Source organism: Carcharhinus amblyrhynchos, chromosome 1 (genome assembly GCF_965287045.1).
Source record: "Carcharhinus amblyrhynchos chromosome 1, sCarAmb.v2.hapA, whole genome shotgun sequence".
Classification (NCBI taxonomy): Eukaryota; Metazoa; Chordata; class Chondrichthyes; order Carcharhiniformes; family Carcharhinidae; genus Carcharhinus; species Carcharhinus amblyrhynchos.
The window spans coordinates 83,372,749-83,392,000 of NC_137324.1; the positions used below are offsets into that span (position 1 = coordinate 83,372,749).

At 39.8% G+C, this 19,252-nt stretch overlaps 1 protein-coding gene across 1 annotated transcript in view; it reads left to right on the forward strand.

Moving 5' to 3' along the window:
- The window catches only part of gabrg1 (gamma-aminobutyric acid type A receptor subunit gamma1), a 109,520-nt gene that overhangs the window by 70,400 nt on the left and 19,868 nt on the right, over positions 1 to 19,252 (forward strand). The window contains exons 4-6 of the mRNA XM_080188103.1: positions 3,302 to 3,522; positions 9,245 to 9,327; positions 14,425 to 14,562. Coding sequence (XP_080044229.1) covers positions 3,302 to 3,522; positions 9,245 to 9,327; positions 14,425 to 14,562 — 442 coding nt within the window. The remainder of the gene's footprint in view (positions 1 to 3,301; positions 3,523 to 9,244; positions 9,328 to 14,424; positions 14,563 to 19,252) is intronic.

Consider the following 19,252-nt stretch of genomic DNA (forward strand, 5'->3'; position numbering starts at 1 on the left):
GTGTTAAAGAATATTCGGGGTGGGGGGTGGGGTTCTGCAGTACCGTGTGCATTTCTGACGATTATTAGAGGGTCATAAAGGTAGAAAAAGGGCATTTGATCTATTTTAGATCAGTGGAAAATATGAGGCAAAACATATTTTGTGATGTTGGATAATTTCCTAATTGATATTATCTTCTTGATGTAACGTTAAATCTGGCCTCTTGTATAAGAACCTGTCCTGACACTTGTAAAATTTGATACGTCTGTTGTGTACATTTTGTGGAAATCCACAAGATGCCTTTTTAAACAATTCTTTGGGTGATTTTGAACCTTGTAATCTACAGAAATATTCTGCTTAACTTGAAGGAAAGGAGCGTTCAATTCGTAAATGTATATAATTTTTCAACTTGAATGTCGGATTTAAATAGTTCCCAGAATTTGATAGAAAAATTCTGGGAACTATTTAAATGTGTGGTTTCTCAATTCCCATAAACATGCTCCTTTGCTGTAGGAGGGTGGGCACCAGATGAACACATGATCATCCCCCCAGAATATGGCTGCATTGTAAAAGCAAAATGAAATCCCAACAGAATTGTATCATGCTCCTGGTTGATCAGCTGACTTGCCTATTCTTCACCATTGATCAGTGCAAGTTTTTTAGTCCAATACTCCAGTATCCCTCAATAAAACCTTTGATTTTCCTTTAAAAGCTATATCCAAGGCTGTTTAGATGAAGGGTAAGGATATTAAGTACAATATCAGGGATAAGCATTGCACTTTGGGACTTCAGATTTTCGCTGTCCTTGGCAGAACCTGAGAACTGTTGTTTTCAATCGTGTGACCTGCTGCCTAGTACCTAAAAATGAGCACTCCCAACATTTTATACATGAAAACCTGAGATCCCAGGTCTTTTCTGTTGCAACCGCTAGAAAAATTATAAAATTGTGTTTTGGTGTGACTCAGTCTTTGATCCCCCAAACACATGTTTGTTCTGCAGTCAATACTTTTGCAGAGGTGCAGAAGAGATTAGTAAACTGTTCAACACGGATGATTGCGTTTATATATTACTCGATGGTAGCACAACTCTCTGCTTCTTCATCATCACTCTGTTTTATTTTTATTTTTCAAAGTACTATTATACAAGACTTTGAGGAAAAATAGGATCGAAACAGCACTGTGAACAAAGTTATCAATTCTCTTCACCATATACTGTTGTACAATATTATTCCTAAAGAATCTGCATATTCAGTGAGCCTTTTCTCTTTGTTTTCCTATCATAGATCTGTGATGATGCCTGGCTAAAGGCTACTATTAAGTGAAGCCAGTGTTATTTTAAACAATTAAGAACTTAAAAAATAGGAACAGGGGTAGGCCATTTGAATCTTTGAGCCTGCTCCACCATCAAATATGGCTAACCTTATACTTCTAATCCATCTTCCCACAGTATCCAAAATTTATTGATCTCAGTCTTGAATGTATTCTATGGCTGAATATCCATTGCTTTCTTGGCTATCATATTGCAAAGATTTGTAATGTTTTGAGAGAAGAAATTGCTCCTCAGTTGAGTTCTAAAAGGTTGACCCCTTATTCTGAGACTGAACTTCCTCATTCTAGCTTCCCCAACCAGGGGAAACATTCTCTCAGCATCTACGCTGTCAAGCCTCTTAAGAATATTGCGTACTTCAATTAGGGCTCCTTAATTCTAGGGATCATAGGCCTGGGCCAGATTTTTCCAACTTTGTCCACAGTCAGGATCTTCTGATCCCGCTTCTGGGAATGGAGATTTGGCTGAGCTCAAATTCTCCGTTGTCTCTGGCAGTGGTGGCAGGGCATAAGGCATGGGAGAACTCTGGTCCTGGTCTACTAAATTGATAAAAGTAGTGAAAGAACAGCAGAGATCCATATGTGACCATTACCAGTGATCTATTACATGATTTGGAAAAGCAACCAGAAACTTTCCACAACTGTTAGAAGTTATACATGCTTATAAAAGATGTATTAACTGTTATAGATGATAGGGCACTGAAGACCATTGTATACCCTATGAGAATTGTACATTGCTTTGCCTTACTATATCGCACTCTACCCGTCTTTCGCACTACCCTATGGAAATCCAGCATCTGTAGATTTAAATGTAATACAATCCTTGCACCCATCATACAGCACTGTTGCTGTTTGTTGAAATGCATGACTGCTTCTGTTATTAATTAAACATTGGATTTAGACCAACTGCAAACTCCTGGAGACATTAGAAATAATTACAGGGGACATAGTTAAAGCTCAGCTGCAGCCATTCCACCCTCTGAAAACTGATGGGCATCTCTGGGACTTGGCTTCATTTCTGGCTGCAGCAGGCACAACTGTTTAAGCGGACGGTGCTGCAGCCATCTGTGTACATTTGTTTGAATGTTTAAACATTTATAGATCAGAGATTTTTAACCTACTGCCAATTGAGAACGAGATGTGCAATCCCGAAAATGGTCTGAAAGCACATCAATTAACATAAAAAGCATTAATAATTTACATAAAACGTATTGCTCTGACCTTCGGAATGCTCTTGTGCTTGTTGCAGGATCAAAGTTAGAAGCCAGTTTATAAACAGGAAGAGAAATAGAATAGGTAGTCAGGATCTATGAGATATTTTTGTGTTGCCATCACAGTCAGGTGAAATTGCAGAGTGCGTGTATTCAGACGATGTATTGAAAATTCCTGCTTTACATGTCCTCAGTCTCACCGATGAGCCACAATCAAACAGGACACACTTACAATTCTGCTGTGCCTTTTGATGCACCAGATCAATGCAAGTCTTATGCTACAAGTTACTTCATTCACTGACATTAATTCACAAGTGTTACGTTGGAAGTAAATCCCATTCAGTTATTTGATCACATTCAATGCTTCCTATGTTTCTGAAGAGATTAATAAGGTTTTTTTTTGCACTTTTCATTTGCATTCATGAAACTCAATGTAGGCTTTTTAAAATATTTTCGGAATGATCTTTAAAACTGGTTTCCATTTATTGGTGAATATTTTGGTAAACAAGTGAAATATTTGGTTTATTGTTTAGAACATGTTGGTCTTGATATTACTCTAAAGTTAGCTTCAGTGCAGAAGACACTGAAACTTGTCCATGACGTTTTATTAATGTACTGAAGTTTTTAATTTGCGGAAATCTGGGAAATTGCTAAGCACGTGAAAATGATGCGACTTATTTATAGACTGCTTAAAGCAATTTAGTTCAAGGTTTAGTCATAGGTTGAAATATCTGGTGAGTGTGTGTGTCTATATACACATAATGTAAGTATCTGATTTATTTTCAGGAATATACCATTGACATATTTTTTGCACAGTCTTGGTTCGATAGCAGACTGAAATTTAATGGTACAATGAAGGTTCTCCTGCTGAATAGTAACATGGTTGGCAAAATCTGGATTCCGGACACGTTTTTTCGAAACTCCAGAAAATCGGATGCTCACTGGATAACAACTCCCAATCGATTGTTACGAATCAGGAATGATGGAAAAATATTGTATACACTAAGGTAAGACAGTTGGATGACATGCTTAATTGCGGTGGATGAACCAGTTAGCTGGGAATGCTGCAGTTCCACTTCTTTACAGATAAAAGGAAGATCTTAGAATTGACACAAAAGCTCAGATTTTAAAAATCCAATGTGTCATTGTGGTTGTAATCTGGTGTCTATTGGGAGCTGAGCAGAATCTTTTAGGAATCAATAGACTTATGGTTTTACAAATATACCAATAATCTATTTATGCACTAAAATGCTTGCAAGCAACATGACTTTAAGTATTCATTTTTAAGTTGAGGGTCTCTTTTAGTAAGTGTCATTGACTAGGGAGCTAATGTCAGGGGCATCAACCTAATTCGAGTTCTGAAATTCTTCTGGAGTAAACAAATAAGTTCTAAATAGGGAACTTGAAATAAGGGCTGGAATTCTCTAATCTCTCTCGCCCTGCCATCGCTGCCAGTGAGAACGGCGAATTTGGCGCTCCGCCAAAACGCCATTCATAGCAGTGGGACTGGAGAATCCCAGCCGCGGATGAGGTTGGAGAATTCCGACCCAGGTTTACAATAATATTTAAGAGAAAATTGCAACTGCTCACAAAACTCTGTGGGCTTTGTTTAGCAAATGACTTCAGTTCTCGTTGATGATCAGACATTGGCTTAATTTTAAATGCAACAACTCTGTTATCCGTAAAACTGCAAGCCAAATGACTTCTAATAGAAAGAATTAATTATTTTCCTGATTGCAGTCATAATTTTATGCGTGAGGTAAAACATTTTCATAATTTTCTTTTCCTTTAGAAATTTGTTGATCCATTTCTGTGCAGGAGCAGCAGCTGGCCACTCAGACTGACAGGTGCACTTGTATTAAATTATGTATCACAAATTCAATAAAACCTGGTCAGGCCAATGATCCATTTTTCATTTTTACACTTATCAAGGATTTTAATGAAGTGCATGATCACAAATATTTTCAGATAGGCTGTAAATTTTGTGCAGTGAGGAAATTAGAATGCTAAAGCAGTGATCAATTCCACTTCTTTCCACCCCTATTTAACTGACCCTAATCTGGCAACACAAAAAGACTGATTTCATGAAAAGCAGGAAGAAATTTTGTGGTTAAAATTGTGGGTCACAAGTTCAGCGTACCCCTGTTTGGACATGTATTCATGAGTGCATCAGAACTGGCAAAGACTTGCCAGACACATGAAAAGAGGAGAAAGTATTATTACCTAAGGATAGCCATGAAGATCGTGTGAAAATGGAACTGGGTTTACAGTGGCACCAGGGAAGACTGCAGCAATGAAATAATACTGTTCATGCCAGGACCTTTAATCAAACTTCAGCCAATGGCGATTAGGGGTAAAATGCTCTAATGAGTCGAATCGCATCTCCAACAAATCAAGATCATTATGGTTGACCAAGCAGCTGGTCACTATGTCTCAACTCTTCTAACTTGTTTGATTTTGAAAGTCTTTGATCATAGCTTGCTAAGCAATCTGAGCACAGTGGTTCCATTGTGCTGCATTGTCATTCGCTTCAAGGAATTTTATGTTGCTAGCTCCAAGTGGGAACTCATATGGACTGAACCTTGTCATGAAGGAAACATCCTCTGAAATTTGACTTTTCAGATTCTAAAAATCATATGAATTGTGTGTGTACGTGTGTGTCTGTGTGTATGTGTGTGGTTTGCAAATACTTCTCTGCACACCTCCCCACCCCATCCCAACCCGAGTTTGAATATGTGAAATAAACTAACCTGCTGAGTTCATCATTAAAAAAAGTTTGCTGCTTGTTAGTTAGAAAGTTGAACCACATAAAGTATGCCACAGGCTACTTCAAAAATAATTCAAAAACAGCTCTGCTTGTGGACCAATGTTGAGAGGATAAAGAAGTACAATTTACCTCCCTCCTGTCCATAAGCACATTGACCAGAAACTCAACTGGACCAATCACACAAATGCTGTTGCTACTCAAACGTGTCATAGGATGGATATCCTGTGGCAAGTGGCTTATTTTACAACCCTCCAAATCCTTTATTTCACCTATTGAGGTCCAATCAGGGTTTGACGGACAGCATTCTAATTGCTTGCATAGATACAGCTGCAACACCACTAAGCAGTTCAACACCATCCGGGTCAACATACTGCATTTGATTGAAATCCCATTCATCACATTCCACAGGAGTACATGTGCAGCACTATTACAGGTTGCCAAGGCTTCTTTGACAGGTCTGTGACTTCCACTAAGTTGAAGAATAAGGGAGCAGATTTATGCGAATGCTACCGCCTCCATATTTATCTCCAAATCATGCACCATCCTTTGTCATTGTTAAGACAAAATCATGGCGCACCATAACTAAGCATTATGCGGACACCTTTCATCATGGACAGCAGCAATTTGAAAAAAAAGCCATGAAGTGCTCGCCAACAAGAAGAGAACAGTCTTGCCTGGTGATTGTCGAGCGGTGTTCATTCATCCATTGTCGTAGCGTCTGCATGGTCTCCCCGATGGGAGATCACAGGCATTCGGCCTCTGATCTTCAGGTAAACGTTCTCCAAGGCGGCCTTCATGACATACGACAGTGCAGAGTGGCTGAGCAGAAACTGATAGCCAAATTCCGCACACATGAGGATGGCCTCAACCAGGATCTTGGGCTCATGTCACACTATCTGTAACCCCCATGACTTTCCTGAGCTTGCAACATCTCACTTACTGTCCTGTCTGGAGACAATACACATCTCTTTAACCTATGCTTAATACTATCTCCACTCACATTGTCTGCACATTTAAGAATTGATTAGCTGTAAAGACTTGCATTCTAATCAGTATTCTGTAAACTGTGCATGCCTTTATATGCTTCGTTTGAGACCAGAACTCTCCACTCACCTGATGAAGGGGCAAACCCCGAAAACTTGTGGGTTTACTATCAAATAAACTCGTTGGACTTTAACCTGGTGTTGTGAGACTTCTTACTGTGTTTACCCCAGTCCAACGCTGGCATTTCCATTTCATGGAGGAGGTGCCAGAGGACTGGAGGATGGCTAATGTGGTTCCACTTTTCAGGAAGGTTGGTAGAGATGAACTAGGGAACTATAGACCAGTAAATCTCATGTCAGTGATAGGGAAACTATTGGAGAAAACTCTGAAGGAGAGAATTAATCTCCACTTAGAAAGGCATGAGTAGATTAGTGATAGTCAGCTTAGCATTGTCAGAGGAAGGTCATGCCTAACAAATTTGATAGAATTCTTCAAAAAAGTGATTAACGTGTGTGGATGAGGGAAGTGCTATTGATGTAGTTTACATGGATCTTAATGAAGCCTTTGACAAGGTCCACATGGAAGACTAATTGAAAGTGTTGAAACACATGGAATTCAGGTAAACTTGGCAAAATGGATCTCAAACCAGTTGAGTAATATGATACAAAGGGTGGCGGGAGAAGGTTGTCTAAGTGACTGGAGACTGGTGTCTAGGGGCATACCACAGGATTCAATGCTGGGTCCCTTATTGTTATATATATAAATGATATAGATAATAATATGAGAGAAGTGTTAAATAAATTTGCAGACCACAAATTGGTGGGGTAGTTAATAGTGAAGAAGAAGGTTGTAGGTTACAATAAGTTATAGATGGGTTGGTCAGATGGACTGAAAACTGTCAAATCCAGCCCTATGATTAAATCTGTTGTTATTTGTCTGTTTACCTTCTTGTTCTATATAAGATATAGGGACCTAATATTTTCAAGAGGCTATTGTCGTGGTGGTCTAAGATAAAATACATAAAGGGCAAAAAAGTAACAAGGGAGAGAGTAGGGCCTCTTAAGGATCAACAAGGTCATCTATGTGCAGATCCACAAGAGATATTTCTCATCAGTATTTACTTTTGAGAAAAGCATGGCTATGAGGGATCTTGGGGAAATAGTGATATCTTGAGAAGTGTATATATTACAGAGAAGGAGGTGCTGGAAGTCTTAAAGCACATTGAGGTAGATAAATCCCCAGGACCTGATGAGGTATATCCCAGGACACTGTGGGAGGCTAGGGAGGAAATTACGGGTCCCCTAGCTGAGATATTTGAATCATCGATAGTCATGGGTGAGGTGCCTGAGTATTGGAGAGTGGCAAGTGCTGTGCCTTTTTTTAAGAAGGGCTGCAGGGAAAAGCCTGGGAATTACAGGCCAGTGAGCCTCACATCTGTGGTGGGTGAATTGTTGGAAGGTATTTTGAGAGAAAAGATCTACAGGCATTTAGAAATGCAAGGACTGATTAGGGACAGTCAGCATGGCTTTGTGGGCGGAAAATCATGTCTCACAAATTTAATAGAGTTTTTTGAAGGGGTAGTCAAGAGGCAGTGCAGTTGATGTTGTCTACATGGACTTTAGCAAGGCCTTTGACAAAGTACTGCATAGCCGGTTGTTGTACGAATTTAAATCTCACGGGATCCAGAGTGAGGTATCTAAATAGATACAAAATTGGCTTCTAGACAGAAGCCAGAGGGTGATTGCAGAGAATTTTTTTCAAACTGGAGACCTGTGTGCCTCAGGGATCAGTGCTGAGCCCACTGTTATTTGTCATTTATATTCATGATTTAGATGAGAATATAGGGGCATGGTTAGTAAGCAGATGACACCAAGATTCGTGGCATAGTGGACAGTGAAGAAAGTTATCTCCAATTGCAACGGGATCTTGATCAATTGGGCCAGTGGGCTGACAAATGACAGATGTCTAAATTAAACAAATGTGAAGTGATGCATTTTGGTAGATTGAATCAGGGCAGGACTTATTCCGTTAATGGTAGGGTGTTGGGGGGAGTTACAGAACAAAGAGATCCAGGGGTACATGTTCATATCTCCTTGAAAGTGGGGTCACAGACGGACAGAGTGGTGAAGAAGACATTCGGCATGCTTGGTTTCGTTGGTCAGAACATTGAATACAGGAGTTGGGACATTTTGTTAATGTTTACAAGACCACACTTGGAATTCTGTGTGCAATTCTGGTCACCCTATTATAGAAAGGATATTATTAAACTAGAAAGAGTGCAAAAAGATTTACTGGGATGCTACTGGGACTTGATGGATTGAGTTATAAAGAGAGGCTGAATAGACTGGGACTTTTTCCTCTGGAGCGTAGGAGACTGAGGGGTGAACTTATAGAGGTCTATAACATAATGAGGGGCATAGACAAGCTAGATGGTCAATGTCTTTTCCTAAAAATAGGGGAGTCTAAAACTAGAGGGCATAGGTTTGATGTGAGAGGAAAGAGAAACAAAAGTATCCAGATGGGCAATTTTTTCACACAGTGGATGATGAGTGTTTGGAACAACTGCCAGAGGTAGTAGTAGAGGCGGGTACAATTTTATCTTTTAAAAAGCATTTAGATAGTTACAAGGATACAATGGATATAGAGGGATATGGGCCAATTGGAGCAATTGGGATTAGTTTAGGGGTTTTTGATAAAAAAAGGGCGGCATGGACAAGTTGGGCCGGAGGGCCTGTTTCCATGCTGTAAACTTCTATGACTCTATGGCTGTTTTACAATAATGGTCACTTTTAAAGGCCCTGCCATACTGGTGCATTCTGTGGAAAGTTTCTGAGTTAAACATCGCCACTTCAATACCAACCTGGCAAGTTTAACAAAATAACATTTTATTAAAGTGCATCTTAAATCATTAAAATTAATATTAACTTAGAATGGAGAAGATCGATCATTTTGTTTATTCCTTTCTTATTTGTCAATAGATTGACCATCAATGCTGAATGCTACCTTCAGCTCCATGACTTTCCGATGGATCATCATTCCTGCCCTCTGGCATTCTCGAGCTGTAAGTGTTGCAAATGTGCACCTTTACTTTTAATACAAAATAATTTGGGATATAAATAATGCTATAATAACAGCAAATTACTGGGTAGGTGCATCAAGTAATCGATGGACCATTATCTTCAGTGCATAATGGCCTAAATGAATTTGATGGTGCATTGCAGTCTTCTCGTATTCAGTGATCTTTCAAAGCACCATTGCTTTATTGCCTTAACATGTTCGCTTCCTTCATGCTGGTCACGTGCTTGTGACAAGGTAACCTATCCAATCTGAAAATACCTAAAGTGCACTACAGTGTGAAAGAAATGATGACTGTTATTTTAGAATAATGAATAAAACTCCCTTTATTTAATGTGAATACTTCAACAAATCTTTTTCAATTAGTAGAAAGCAATTGTTCTTTTTCCTCCAATGATGAATTTGAGCAAAATGTTTTCATCACTTCTACATTAAGATGACGCATACCAATTCTGGATTTCTGAAGACTAAATATGTAATTTGCATTTAGTTTTAGGAAAAACAGACACACAGAATGGTTATAGCACAGATTGAGGTCATTCGGCCCATCATGCTTGTACTGGTCCTGTGAAAGGGCAATTCACATATGCCAATTCCTCTGCTTCTCATTTTCAGATAATGATCTATTTTCATTTTCAAAGCCTCAATTGACCCTGTTTCCATCGTACACTCAGGCAATGCACTCCAGATCCGAACTGGTTATGTGAGTTGGGAAGTAAATTGGCTCATGGAATACAATGTGGGAGTTTTGAGGTCCTGCACTTTGGTTGGAAGATTTGGAAAGCAGAAAATTATTGAAATGGAGAAAATGACTACAATGCTGCATTACAGAGGGATCTGGGATCCTTTGTATACAAATCACAAAAAAAAGTTACAATGCAGGTACAGCAAGTATCTATGAAGGCAAATGGAATGTGGCCTTTATGACAAGGGGAATGGAGTATAAAAATAAGGAAGTCTTGCTACAACTAAACAGGACATTGATGAGACCATACCTAGTGTACTATCTGAAGTTTTGGTATTGCTACTACAGTACTTGCATTGGAAATAATTTAGAGAACATTCTGTGGGCTAATTTCTTGGATGAAGGTTTATCTTGTGAGGGAAGGTTGAGCAGATTGGGTCTATACTCGTTGGTGTTTAAAAGAATGAGAAGTGATCTTGTTAAACCTTATTGATAGATGCTGGGAGGATGTTTCATTTCATAGGGAAATCTAGAACTAGGAGCACAGTTCAAAAATAAGGTATCTTTCATTTAAGATGAAGATGAGGAAAATTTCTTCTCTCAGAGCATTAATTGTCTTTGGAATTCTCTACACCAGAGACCAACAGAGGCTAAGTCATTAAATATATTCAAGTTTGAGTTAGATTTTTGATCAGCACAGGAATTCAGAGTAATGGAGAAAAGACAGTGGAGTGGAGGTCATTCAGATCAGCCATGACCTTATTGAATGGTGGAGGAGGCCCAATGGGCAGAATGGTCCACTCCTGCTCCTATTTCTAATTATTTGATGAACAGCTTACTGTGTGACAAATATTTCCTCGTATCACCATTGCTTCTTATGCCAATTATCTTAAAACTGTGTCCTCTAGTCCTTGATGCTTTCACCAATGGGAATAGTTTCTCCCTATCCACTTTGTCCAGGCCACTAATGATTTTGAACATCTCCATTAGCTTTTCTTTCAAACTTTTTTTATTTAAGGAGAATTGTCTCAACTTCTCTGATCTTTTTACGTAACTAAAGTTCCTTATTTCTGGAACCATTCTCGTGAATCTTTTCTGCAACCTCTTGAATATCTTCCCATCCTTCCTGTGTAGTGTAGTGTAGTGCCAAAGCTGGACAGAATATTCCAGTTGAGGCCAAAGCAATGTTTTATACAGTCTTAACATAACCTCTTTGGCTTTGTACTCTATATCCCTATGCTTTATTAACTGTGCTCTCAATCTGTCCTGCCTTTTTCAATTATTTATTTGATTTGACTTCTTATTGTCACATGCTGAAAAATCCAGCAGGATTTACTTCAGTTTTCATGCGAATTATTAGAATTTCTTTTGGGAGAATTGCCCCCGATTTGTGCCTTGTAGATGAGTAGTTATGGGCTGTGGGATTCTGAGTCTCTGACCTGCTAAAGGTAAAGATAAAAGGTAAAGTCACCATAGTCCCAGATAACCATAGGCTGTTCTGTCCTCTGAAGGAGCGAGCTGACTGGTGGTGATTTAACCTGAATATCATCACACATCAGGTGAGAGGCAAGGTTGAGAAGGAGGAGCCATACTTGTAGCTATAGTATTTATATGGCTAGTCCAGTTCAATTTCTGTATGAGCTTTTGTCAGAGTCCCTTCGATTTGTCTGGTGCTGCTCCTGCGATGGATGTCCTCCTGCACTCTTCCTTGAACTTGGCTTGTTGGTAATGGTAAAGTGGGAGATATTTTGGGTCATGAGGTTTACTGATGTGGTTGAGTATAATTCTTCTTCTGCATAGCACCTTAAGGTTGTCCAGCCTTGATTTGCTAGATTTGTCTATCCCATTTAGATGGTGATAGTGTCACACAACATGATGAAGGGACTTTGTCTCCACAATGCATGTGCGGTGGTCACTCCTACTAACACTGCAATGAACAGTGCATCTGTGGCAGAGCAGTTGGTGGCCACCCAATCTGACAGTGATGCCATTTAGGACTCAGGCAAATAATTCAGTCTGCCACGGTACTACTGAGTCAATTTGGGTGATGGGAATTGAAGTCCCTATCCACATCACATTCTGCACTCTTGTCACCCTTGGTGCTTCCTTCAAATGGTGTTCAAAATGGAGGAATACTGATTCATCAGCTGAGGGGGGGGGGAGGGGGGAGTCGGTGGTGCGATATGTGGCTTCCTTCCCGTGTTTAACCTGAGACCTCATTGGGTCTGGATTCAATGTTGATGATTCCCAGGGAATCTCCCTCTCCACTATATGCCACTGTGCTGCTACCTCTCTGCCTCATCTGTCCTGCAAGCTGGACATACACAGGGACACTGATGGTGGTGGGACATTATCAATAAAATATGATTCAGTGAGTATCAGGCTATTGCTTGATTCGGTTGCGAGACAGTTCTCCCAATTTTGGCACTTAACTAGTGAGATGTATATTGCAGATTTCAATCCTTTTAGACTTTTTTTAATGGTCTGAGTCAACCACATTGTTGTGCATCTGGAATCACATGTTGGCCAGATGAGGTAAGGATGGCAGATTTCATTCCCAATAGTGAATCAAACAATCAACTTTTAATTCAGGTTTTTTATTGAATTCAAATTCCTCCATCTACCATTGGACTCAACATTGACTCTGTTTCTCTTTTCACAGATGCTGATAAACCTGTTGAGTTTTTCCAGCACTTTCTGCTTGTATTTCATTTTCATTTCCCACTTCATTTCTCTGTCTCCAAAAAGAGAATGCTAAATCCATGATCCATTCGTGGTACATTTTATTTTGCTCTAACCATCTATGGCCAATGGGAATTGAATTGAAAATATCTAGAAGTATTCACTCAGGATAAACATTCCCTCTAAGTTGCATATAGTCAGGAAGCACATGGAAATGTGCCACAGGGAAAAAAAAACAAGCTTAATTGACGCTACTTTCCCTTTAAGATATGAAAACAATCCAAAGTGCAGCAATCAGAAGCTTGAGGGAACTTTGTTCAAGATCCATGACATCTTTTCTGAACAAGACTTTACTCCAAGTTGAACTCATTGAGGGATGGTGTTCCAATTTAATTGTTTACAAATATATAATTGTTTGAATCACTAGCACAAATAGTTAGAGTCCCAAGAGCTGAGAAGTAGTTTGTAAACTCATGTTATGATTTCCAGCCAATAATTCTGATATCCCCATGTTTTAAAGAGACGTTTGAATAAGCCTTCTGATCTTCAGTGCCTGGGTGCTAATGAGCAAAGGGGATTTCTTGTCCATTCATGAAAGTGTCTAAAAATTCATTCCATTGGCTTAAAGATCAAAATGTATTGTCATTGACTTCATGAGAAAATGTCAGGCAAGCTTTTTGTTTCACTCATCATAGGAGAAAAGAAATTCATTTTATTTTTATAGTGATGACCTTACTTCCAAGTAGCACCAGTCCAGAATTTGGTATTATTTATATTTGTGTATTACGCTACAGCAGCTAATGTTTATTTGCATCTATGGACATTGGTCCTGAAATTCTGTCAAATGAAAGGATTAGCTGTAACTTTCCATGAGGGTTCTGTAACTTTGGCAGTTGATTGGGCAAACAAACAGAAAGGCAATTATTCCTATTTAATTAAAATCGTTTTTCACTCAGCCATAAAGCTGGCTGAAATGATGTGTGGTAGATCACGTTGAATTAGCCCTGGTACCAACTGCATGTCAAGGTATCAAATTGTGCTGGTTACCTGGAAGCAGCTAGTGAATGGCTGCCTGAGACCCGCCATTGACCTTGTCAACAAGCAGCGCCTGGCATAGTCAATGAGGAACAGATTTTCTAGTATCTCAGTTGGTAAGTGGAGTGGCATTGCTGCCTCACAGTGCCAGGAATCCAGATTCAATTCTAGCCTTGGGTCACTGATTGTGTGGAGTTTGCGTTTTCTCCCCATGTCTGCGTGGATTTCCTCCGGATGCTCTGGTTTCCTCTCACAGTCCAAAGATGTGCAGGTTAGGTGGATTGGCCATGCTAAATTAACCGTAGTGTCAGGGGTTTAGCAGTGTAAATGTGTGGGATTACGAGAATAGGCCCTGTGTTGGATTGTCGTCGGTACAGACTCGATGGGCCGAATGGCCTCCTTCTGTATTGCAGGGATTCGGTCATTCTTTGGTCAAATTGTTTGAGGTTGGCATTGGAGTTAAGAATGAAGTCACCCCCTAGTGCCAGGAATGGCTGGGGTGATCATTTCGCTGTGGAACAAGTCCCAATGTCCCACTGCACTGCATTCAAATTACACCTGGGAGCCTAAAAAATTCAAGCAGAAAATCTGTCCAGTGGCTTAAGGCATTTGCTTTTGAAGTAGACGTTTGAAGTCAGCATGAGTTAACGTTTCTCTACATCTCATAAATGTCATTTGCAGATGGGTACCCGAAAAATGAAATTATGTACCGCTGGAAGCACGACCCAGTTGAAATCGTTCATCAAAAACATTGGAGGCTTTACCAGTTTGCGTTTGATGGATTCCGAAACACCACTGATGTAATGCATACACAATCTGGTGAGGAAAAACACAACATTTCTGCAAAAGTATTATCTTTAATGTAACTTTTTTTTGCAATGTAAAGTGTATTGCGTTCTCACAAAACAATAAAATATTTTCAGAAAGGTATCTCAGTTGGTAAGTGGGTTGTCAAATGTGGCATTGCATGATAAAGATCGAAAAGAGGTGGTTTGCTCTCTAATTTGTATTGAATTATATGATCTTACCAGCCTCACAGTAGGATTTTCACAAGTTTCTGCAGACCTGGGCTGAGAAGTAGAAAACTGTAGTAGGGCCTGAAACACTAACGCGCTGCAGAATTTCCTGATGAACATGCTTGTGTGTACATATATTCTCTATGTAATATATGGATATCAGGGAAGGGCAGTACTTTCAGAATAGGATATGAAAAAATTGTATTGAGATGCAAAACTCAATAAAATCAGGAGAATTAGGGAGCAGAATCAGGCAGGGTGTAAAATCAGCATGGCACCTGATTCTGACAGTTTCCAGATAGGTGGCATAGGTAAATGTTTGACCACAAAGAAAAGAGCTGGAGACAGGAGGACCAAGAGACAGACTTGAAAGTACTTGAAAGAGTAAGAGAGGAAGAGACCCAGAGACAGGCAATAGCATCCGCAAGAGAGGGAGAGTGGAGGACCTGGAGCCACACAGCAGTGCCTGATAAAGGGAAAGAGGAGGATCAAGAGACAGACACACCTAAAAGAATGGGAGAGAGGAAGACATGGAGGCAGACATCAGCACCTGAAAGAGTGGGGCAGTAAAGGATTCGGAGTCAGACGATAGCATCTGAAAGTGCAGAAGAGAGGAGGAACTAAAGACAGGGAGCAGCACGCAAAAGATCGAGAGAGAGGAGGACCTGGGGATGGACATCAGCACTTTAAAGAACTATTTTCAAATCCAATCCTATCACGCATTCTGAAAAAAATCAAAGTGTGAAGTCACAGGAAAATCTGTGGTTGATTGATTGTATGTTTCTGTTTTATCTTTCAAAACCTAAGTAATTTTTGCAATTGTAATGTTTTATTAGTAATAGTAAGGTTTACTAATAGTGGTAAAGCTTACCAGATTGGTTAGCGGATGTCTCCTATTTATCTCAATGAATATATTTCACTGGGATAGGTCAAACATTTATAGAAATAATATGAATATAAATAAAGGCATGGCTAGAGACATTAATTAAAATTTAATCTATAGAGTAATTAGTTGAATGCTCTGACTGAGTCCAAATCTGGGTCTGTACTAGTTGGAATTTAGAAGGATGAGGGGGGGATCTTATTGAAACTTACAGGATACTGTGAGGCCTGGATAGAGTGGACATAAAGAAGATGTTTCCACCAGTAGGAAAAATTAGAACCAGAGGGCACAACCTCAGGCTAAAGGGATGATCCTTTAAAACAGAGATGAGGAGGATTTCTTCAGACAGAGAATGGCGAATCTGTGGAACGCTCTACCGCAGAAAGCTGTGGAGGCCTGGTCACTGAGTGTCTTTAAGACAGAGACAGATAGATTATTGATTAAAAAGGGGATCAGGGGTTATGGGGAAAAGGCAGGAGAATGGGGATAAGAAAAATATCAGCCATGATTGAATGGCGGAGCAGACTCAGTGGGCCTAATTCTGCTCCTATGTCTTGTGGTCTTATGGCCTTATTATGCTATAAAAATGGCAGGGTGAATGATGTCTGATGGACACAAAACGTGGAGAACACAGACACCTGTGTGATCCAAGGAAACCACATAGACTTCATAAAATCTACAATGCAGAAGGAGGCCATTTGGCCCATCAAGCCTGCATCTACAATTCCTTTACACTAAGGGGCAATTTATCATGGCCAATCGATCTAACTCGCACATCTTTGGTTTGCGGGAGGAAACTGGAGCACCCGGAGGAAACCCACGCAGGCACGGGAAGAATGTATAAATTCAACAAAGAGAGTGACCCGAGGCCGAAATTGAACCCAGGTCCCTGGCGCTGTGAGCAGCAGTGCTAACCATTGTGTCACCATGCCACCCATCTGCAGTAAATATCTGTGACTGGAATAACTTCAGCTCAGAATCAGAGCCTGATCTGCAGACACTACGACACATGAGGAATGGGAAAAATAACTTGTCACACCCTTAGGGTAGGATTGCCTGAGTTGGTCCTTGATCAGGGACAGGAGGGTGTGACTGGGGTGAGACAGGTAGCTGGATTGAGAAGGTAGAAGTGGAAGAGCCCCAGCCCTTTCAGTTGTCCAACAGATTAGAGGTTCTTGCAGCTTGATGAGATGAGAAGAGGAGTTGCAGGATGGAGGATTAAACTAACGATGGCATCACAGTACAGGAAGCCATTGAAGCAGGGGAAGTTTGTAGGAATGTCATCATAGCTGGGCTCAGCATAGTCAGCAAGATAGACACAGTTCTCTGTAGCTAAGAATATGAGTCCAGAAGGTTGTGTTGCCCACCCAATGTCTGGGTTTGGGCATCTATTCTGGGCAGGAGAGGGACTTGCAGTGGATCCATTTGTCATGATCCAGACAGGTACCAATGACATGGGACTATAAAAAAGGTACTGCTTTTTTTATAGTGCTTGAGCAGCGAGGGATTAAATTAAAAAGCAACAAATAAAAATTAATCATCTCTGGGCTAGTACCTGAACCATGAAATAATTTGCCTTGGGTAAATACAATTAGAGAGTTTAATGCATGGCCCAAGGATTGGTGTGGGAGGAATGGGTTTTGATTCATCAGGCACTGGCCCCAGTACTGGGAAGAGTACTGTTGGGACTGAATTCACCTGAACTGTGCTTGGGCTAGTGTTCTGGCGAGTTGTATAACTAGAACAATAGAGAAGTCTTTAAAATAAATAGTGAGCGCAAGGAATCAAGTAAATGAAATTATAATTCATTTCAGAGAACATGGTAGCAATAAATGAATTGATAACCTGACTATGCCAGGAAGGGGCAGAGCATAAAAGCTTGGGAGTGTACCAATAGATAAGAATAGAGCTTGAGAAAGGCATTCTATCTGAGTGCATTTGCAACAAGGTAGATGAATTAGTGGCAACAAACAAAATGAACAGGAATGATCTAATAATGGAGATGTTGTTGCAGGTTGACAAAGGATGGTAACTGAATATTCAAGGGTATTTGACATTTAGTATGTGGGGTAGCTCTGTCAACAAACAGTGAGCTCAGTACTTTCATGAAAAAGAATTTTAGATCAGTAGATCAAGATGAAGAATCATATAGAAAGAAGTAGGGTGGAACTAAGCAATGGCAAGGGGCAGCAAATATTGATAGTTATGTTTCCCTAACAGTATACAATCTTCTGAGGTGCAAAACCCCAACAAGGTAGGAACCTCTTAGGAATAAGAGAGAGCCAAGAAACTCGCGAGAATGAGGAACTGAAAGAAATTAGTATTAATAAGAAGTACTCTTGGAGAACTTAATAGGACTGAAATTTAATAAGTTCCCTGGACTTGATCAACATCCCAGAATGTAACAAGATGGCTGTAGAAATAATGGATGCATTGGTGCTGATCTTCCAAAAGTCTGGAACAGTTCCTTTAGATTGGAAAGTAGTGATTTAGGAAAGGAGGGAACAAGAAGTTGGGGAACTACAGACCTGTTAGCCTGAGATTAGTAGAATGGAAAATGCTAGATCAGTTATAAAGGATGATATGAGTGGCTATTTAGATAACTATGGTAGGATATCAACATGGATTTGTGAAAGGAAAATCGGATTCACAAACTTGTTGCAGTTTTTTGAGGATGTAACTAGCAGAATAGTTAAAGAGGGAACCAGTGTCTGTGATGTATTTGGATTTTCACAACTCTTTCGATAGGTTACGCACAAGAAATTATTAAGCAAAATGAAAGCACAAAGGATTGGGGTAATATACTGGCATGGATTGAGAATTAGTTCATGGGCTGAAAACGGAGAGTTGGAATAAACAGGTCATTTTCAGGCTAACAGACTATAACTGATGAGGTACTGCAAGATCAATGTTTGGGTCCCAGCTTTTCACTATGTATTTCTATGCTTTAGATGGTTACGGTTTTGCTGATGACACAAAATCAGGTGGGAATGTGATATAGAAACAGAAAATGCTGGGAAAATTCAGCAGATCTGGCAGCATCTGTGAAAAGAAAAAGAGTTAAACAAAAAAATGGAAATATAAATTATGAGGAGAATGCAGAGAAACTTAAAAGGAATTTAGACAGGATTTATGAATGGGAAACAACATGGCAGATATAACATCTAGCAAATGTGAAGTCATTCACTTTGGTAGGAAAAATAAAAATGCAAAGTATTTCTTAAATGAATGGAGAGCTTGGGAAATGTTATGCCCGAAGGGACCTGGGTGTCCCTATCCATGAGTTACTGAAAGCTAACAGCAGATGCAACTGGGTAGGGAAATGGCATGTTGGTCTTTGTTACAAGAGGATTTAAGTACAGGAGTGAATAAGGAAGCCTTGCTGCAATTGTATAGTGCCTTGGTGAGATTTCACCTAAAGTATTATGTACAGTTTTGTTCTCCCTACCTAAGCCTATAAACTAAGCCCATTGACTCTAGAGTTTAGAAGAACAAGAGGTGATCTCATTAAAACATACAAAATTCTTACATGGTTTGATAGGGTAGACACAGGAATGATGTTTCTCCCAGCTGGGGGAGTGTAAAGCCAGGAACGTAGTCTCGGAATAAT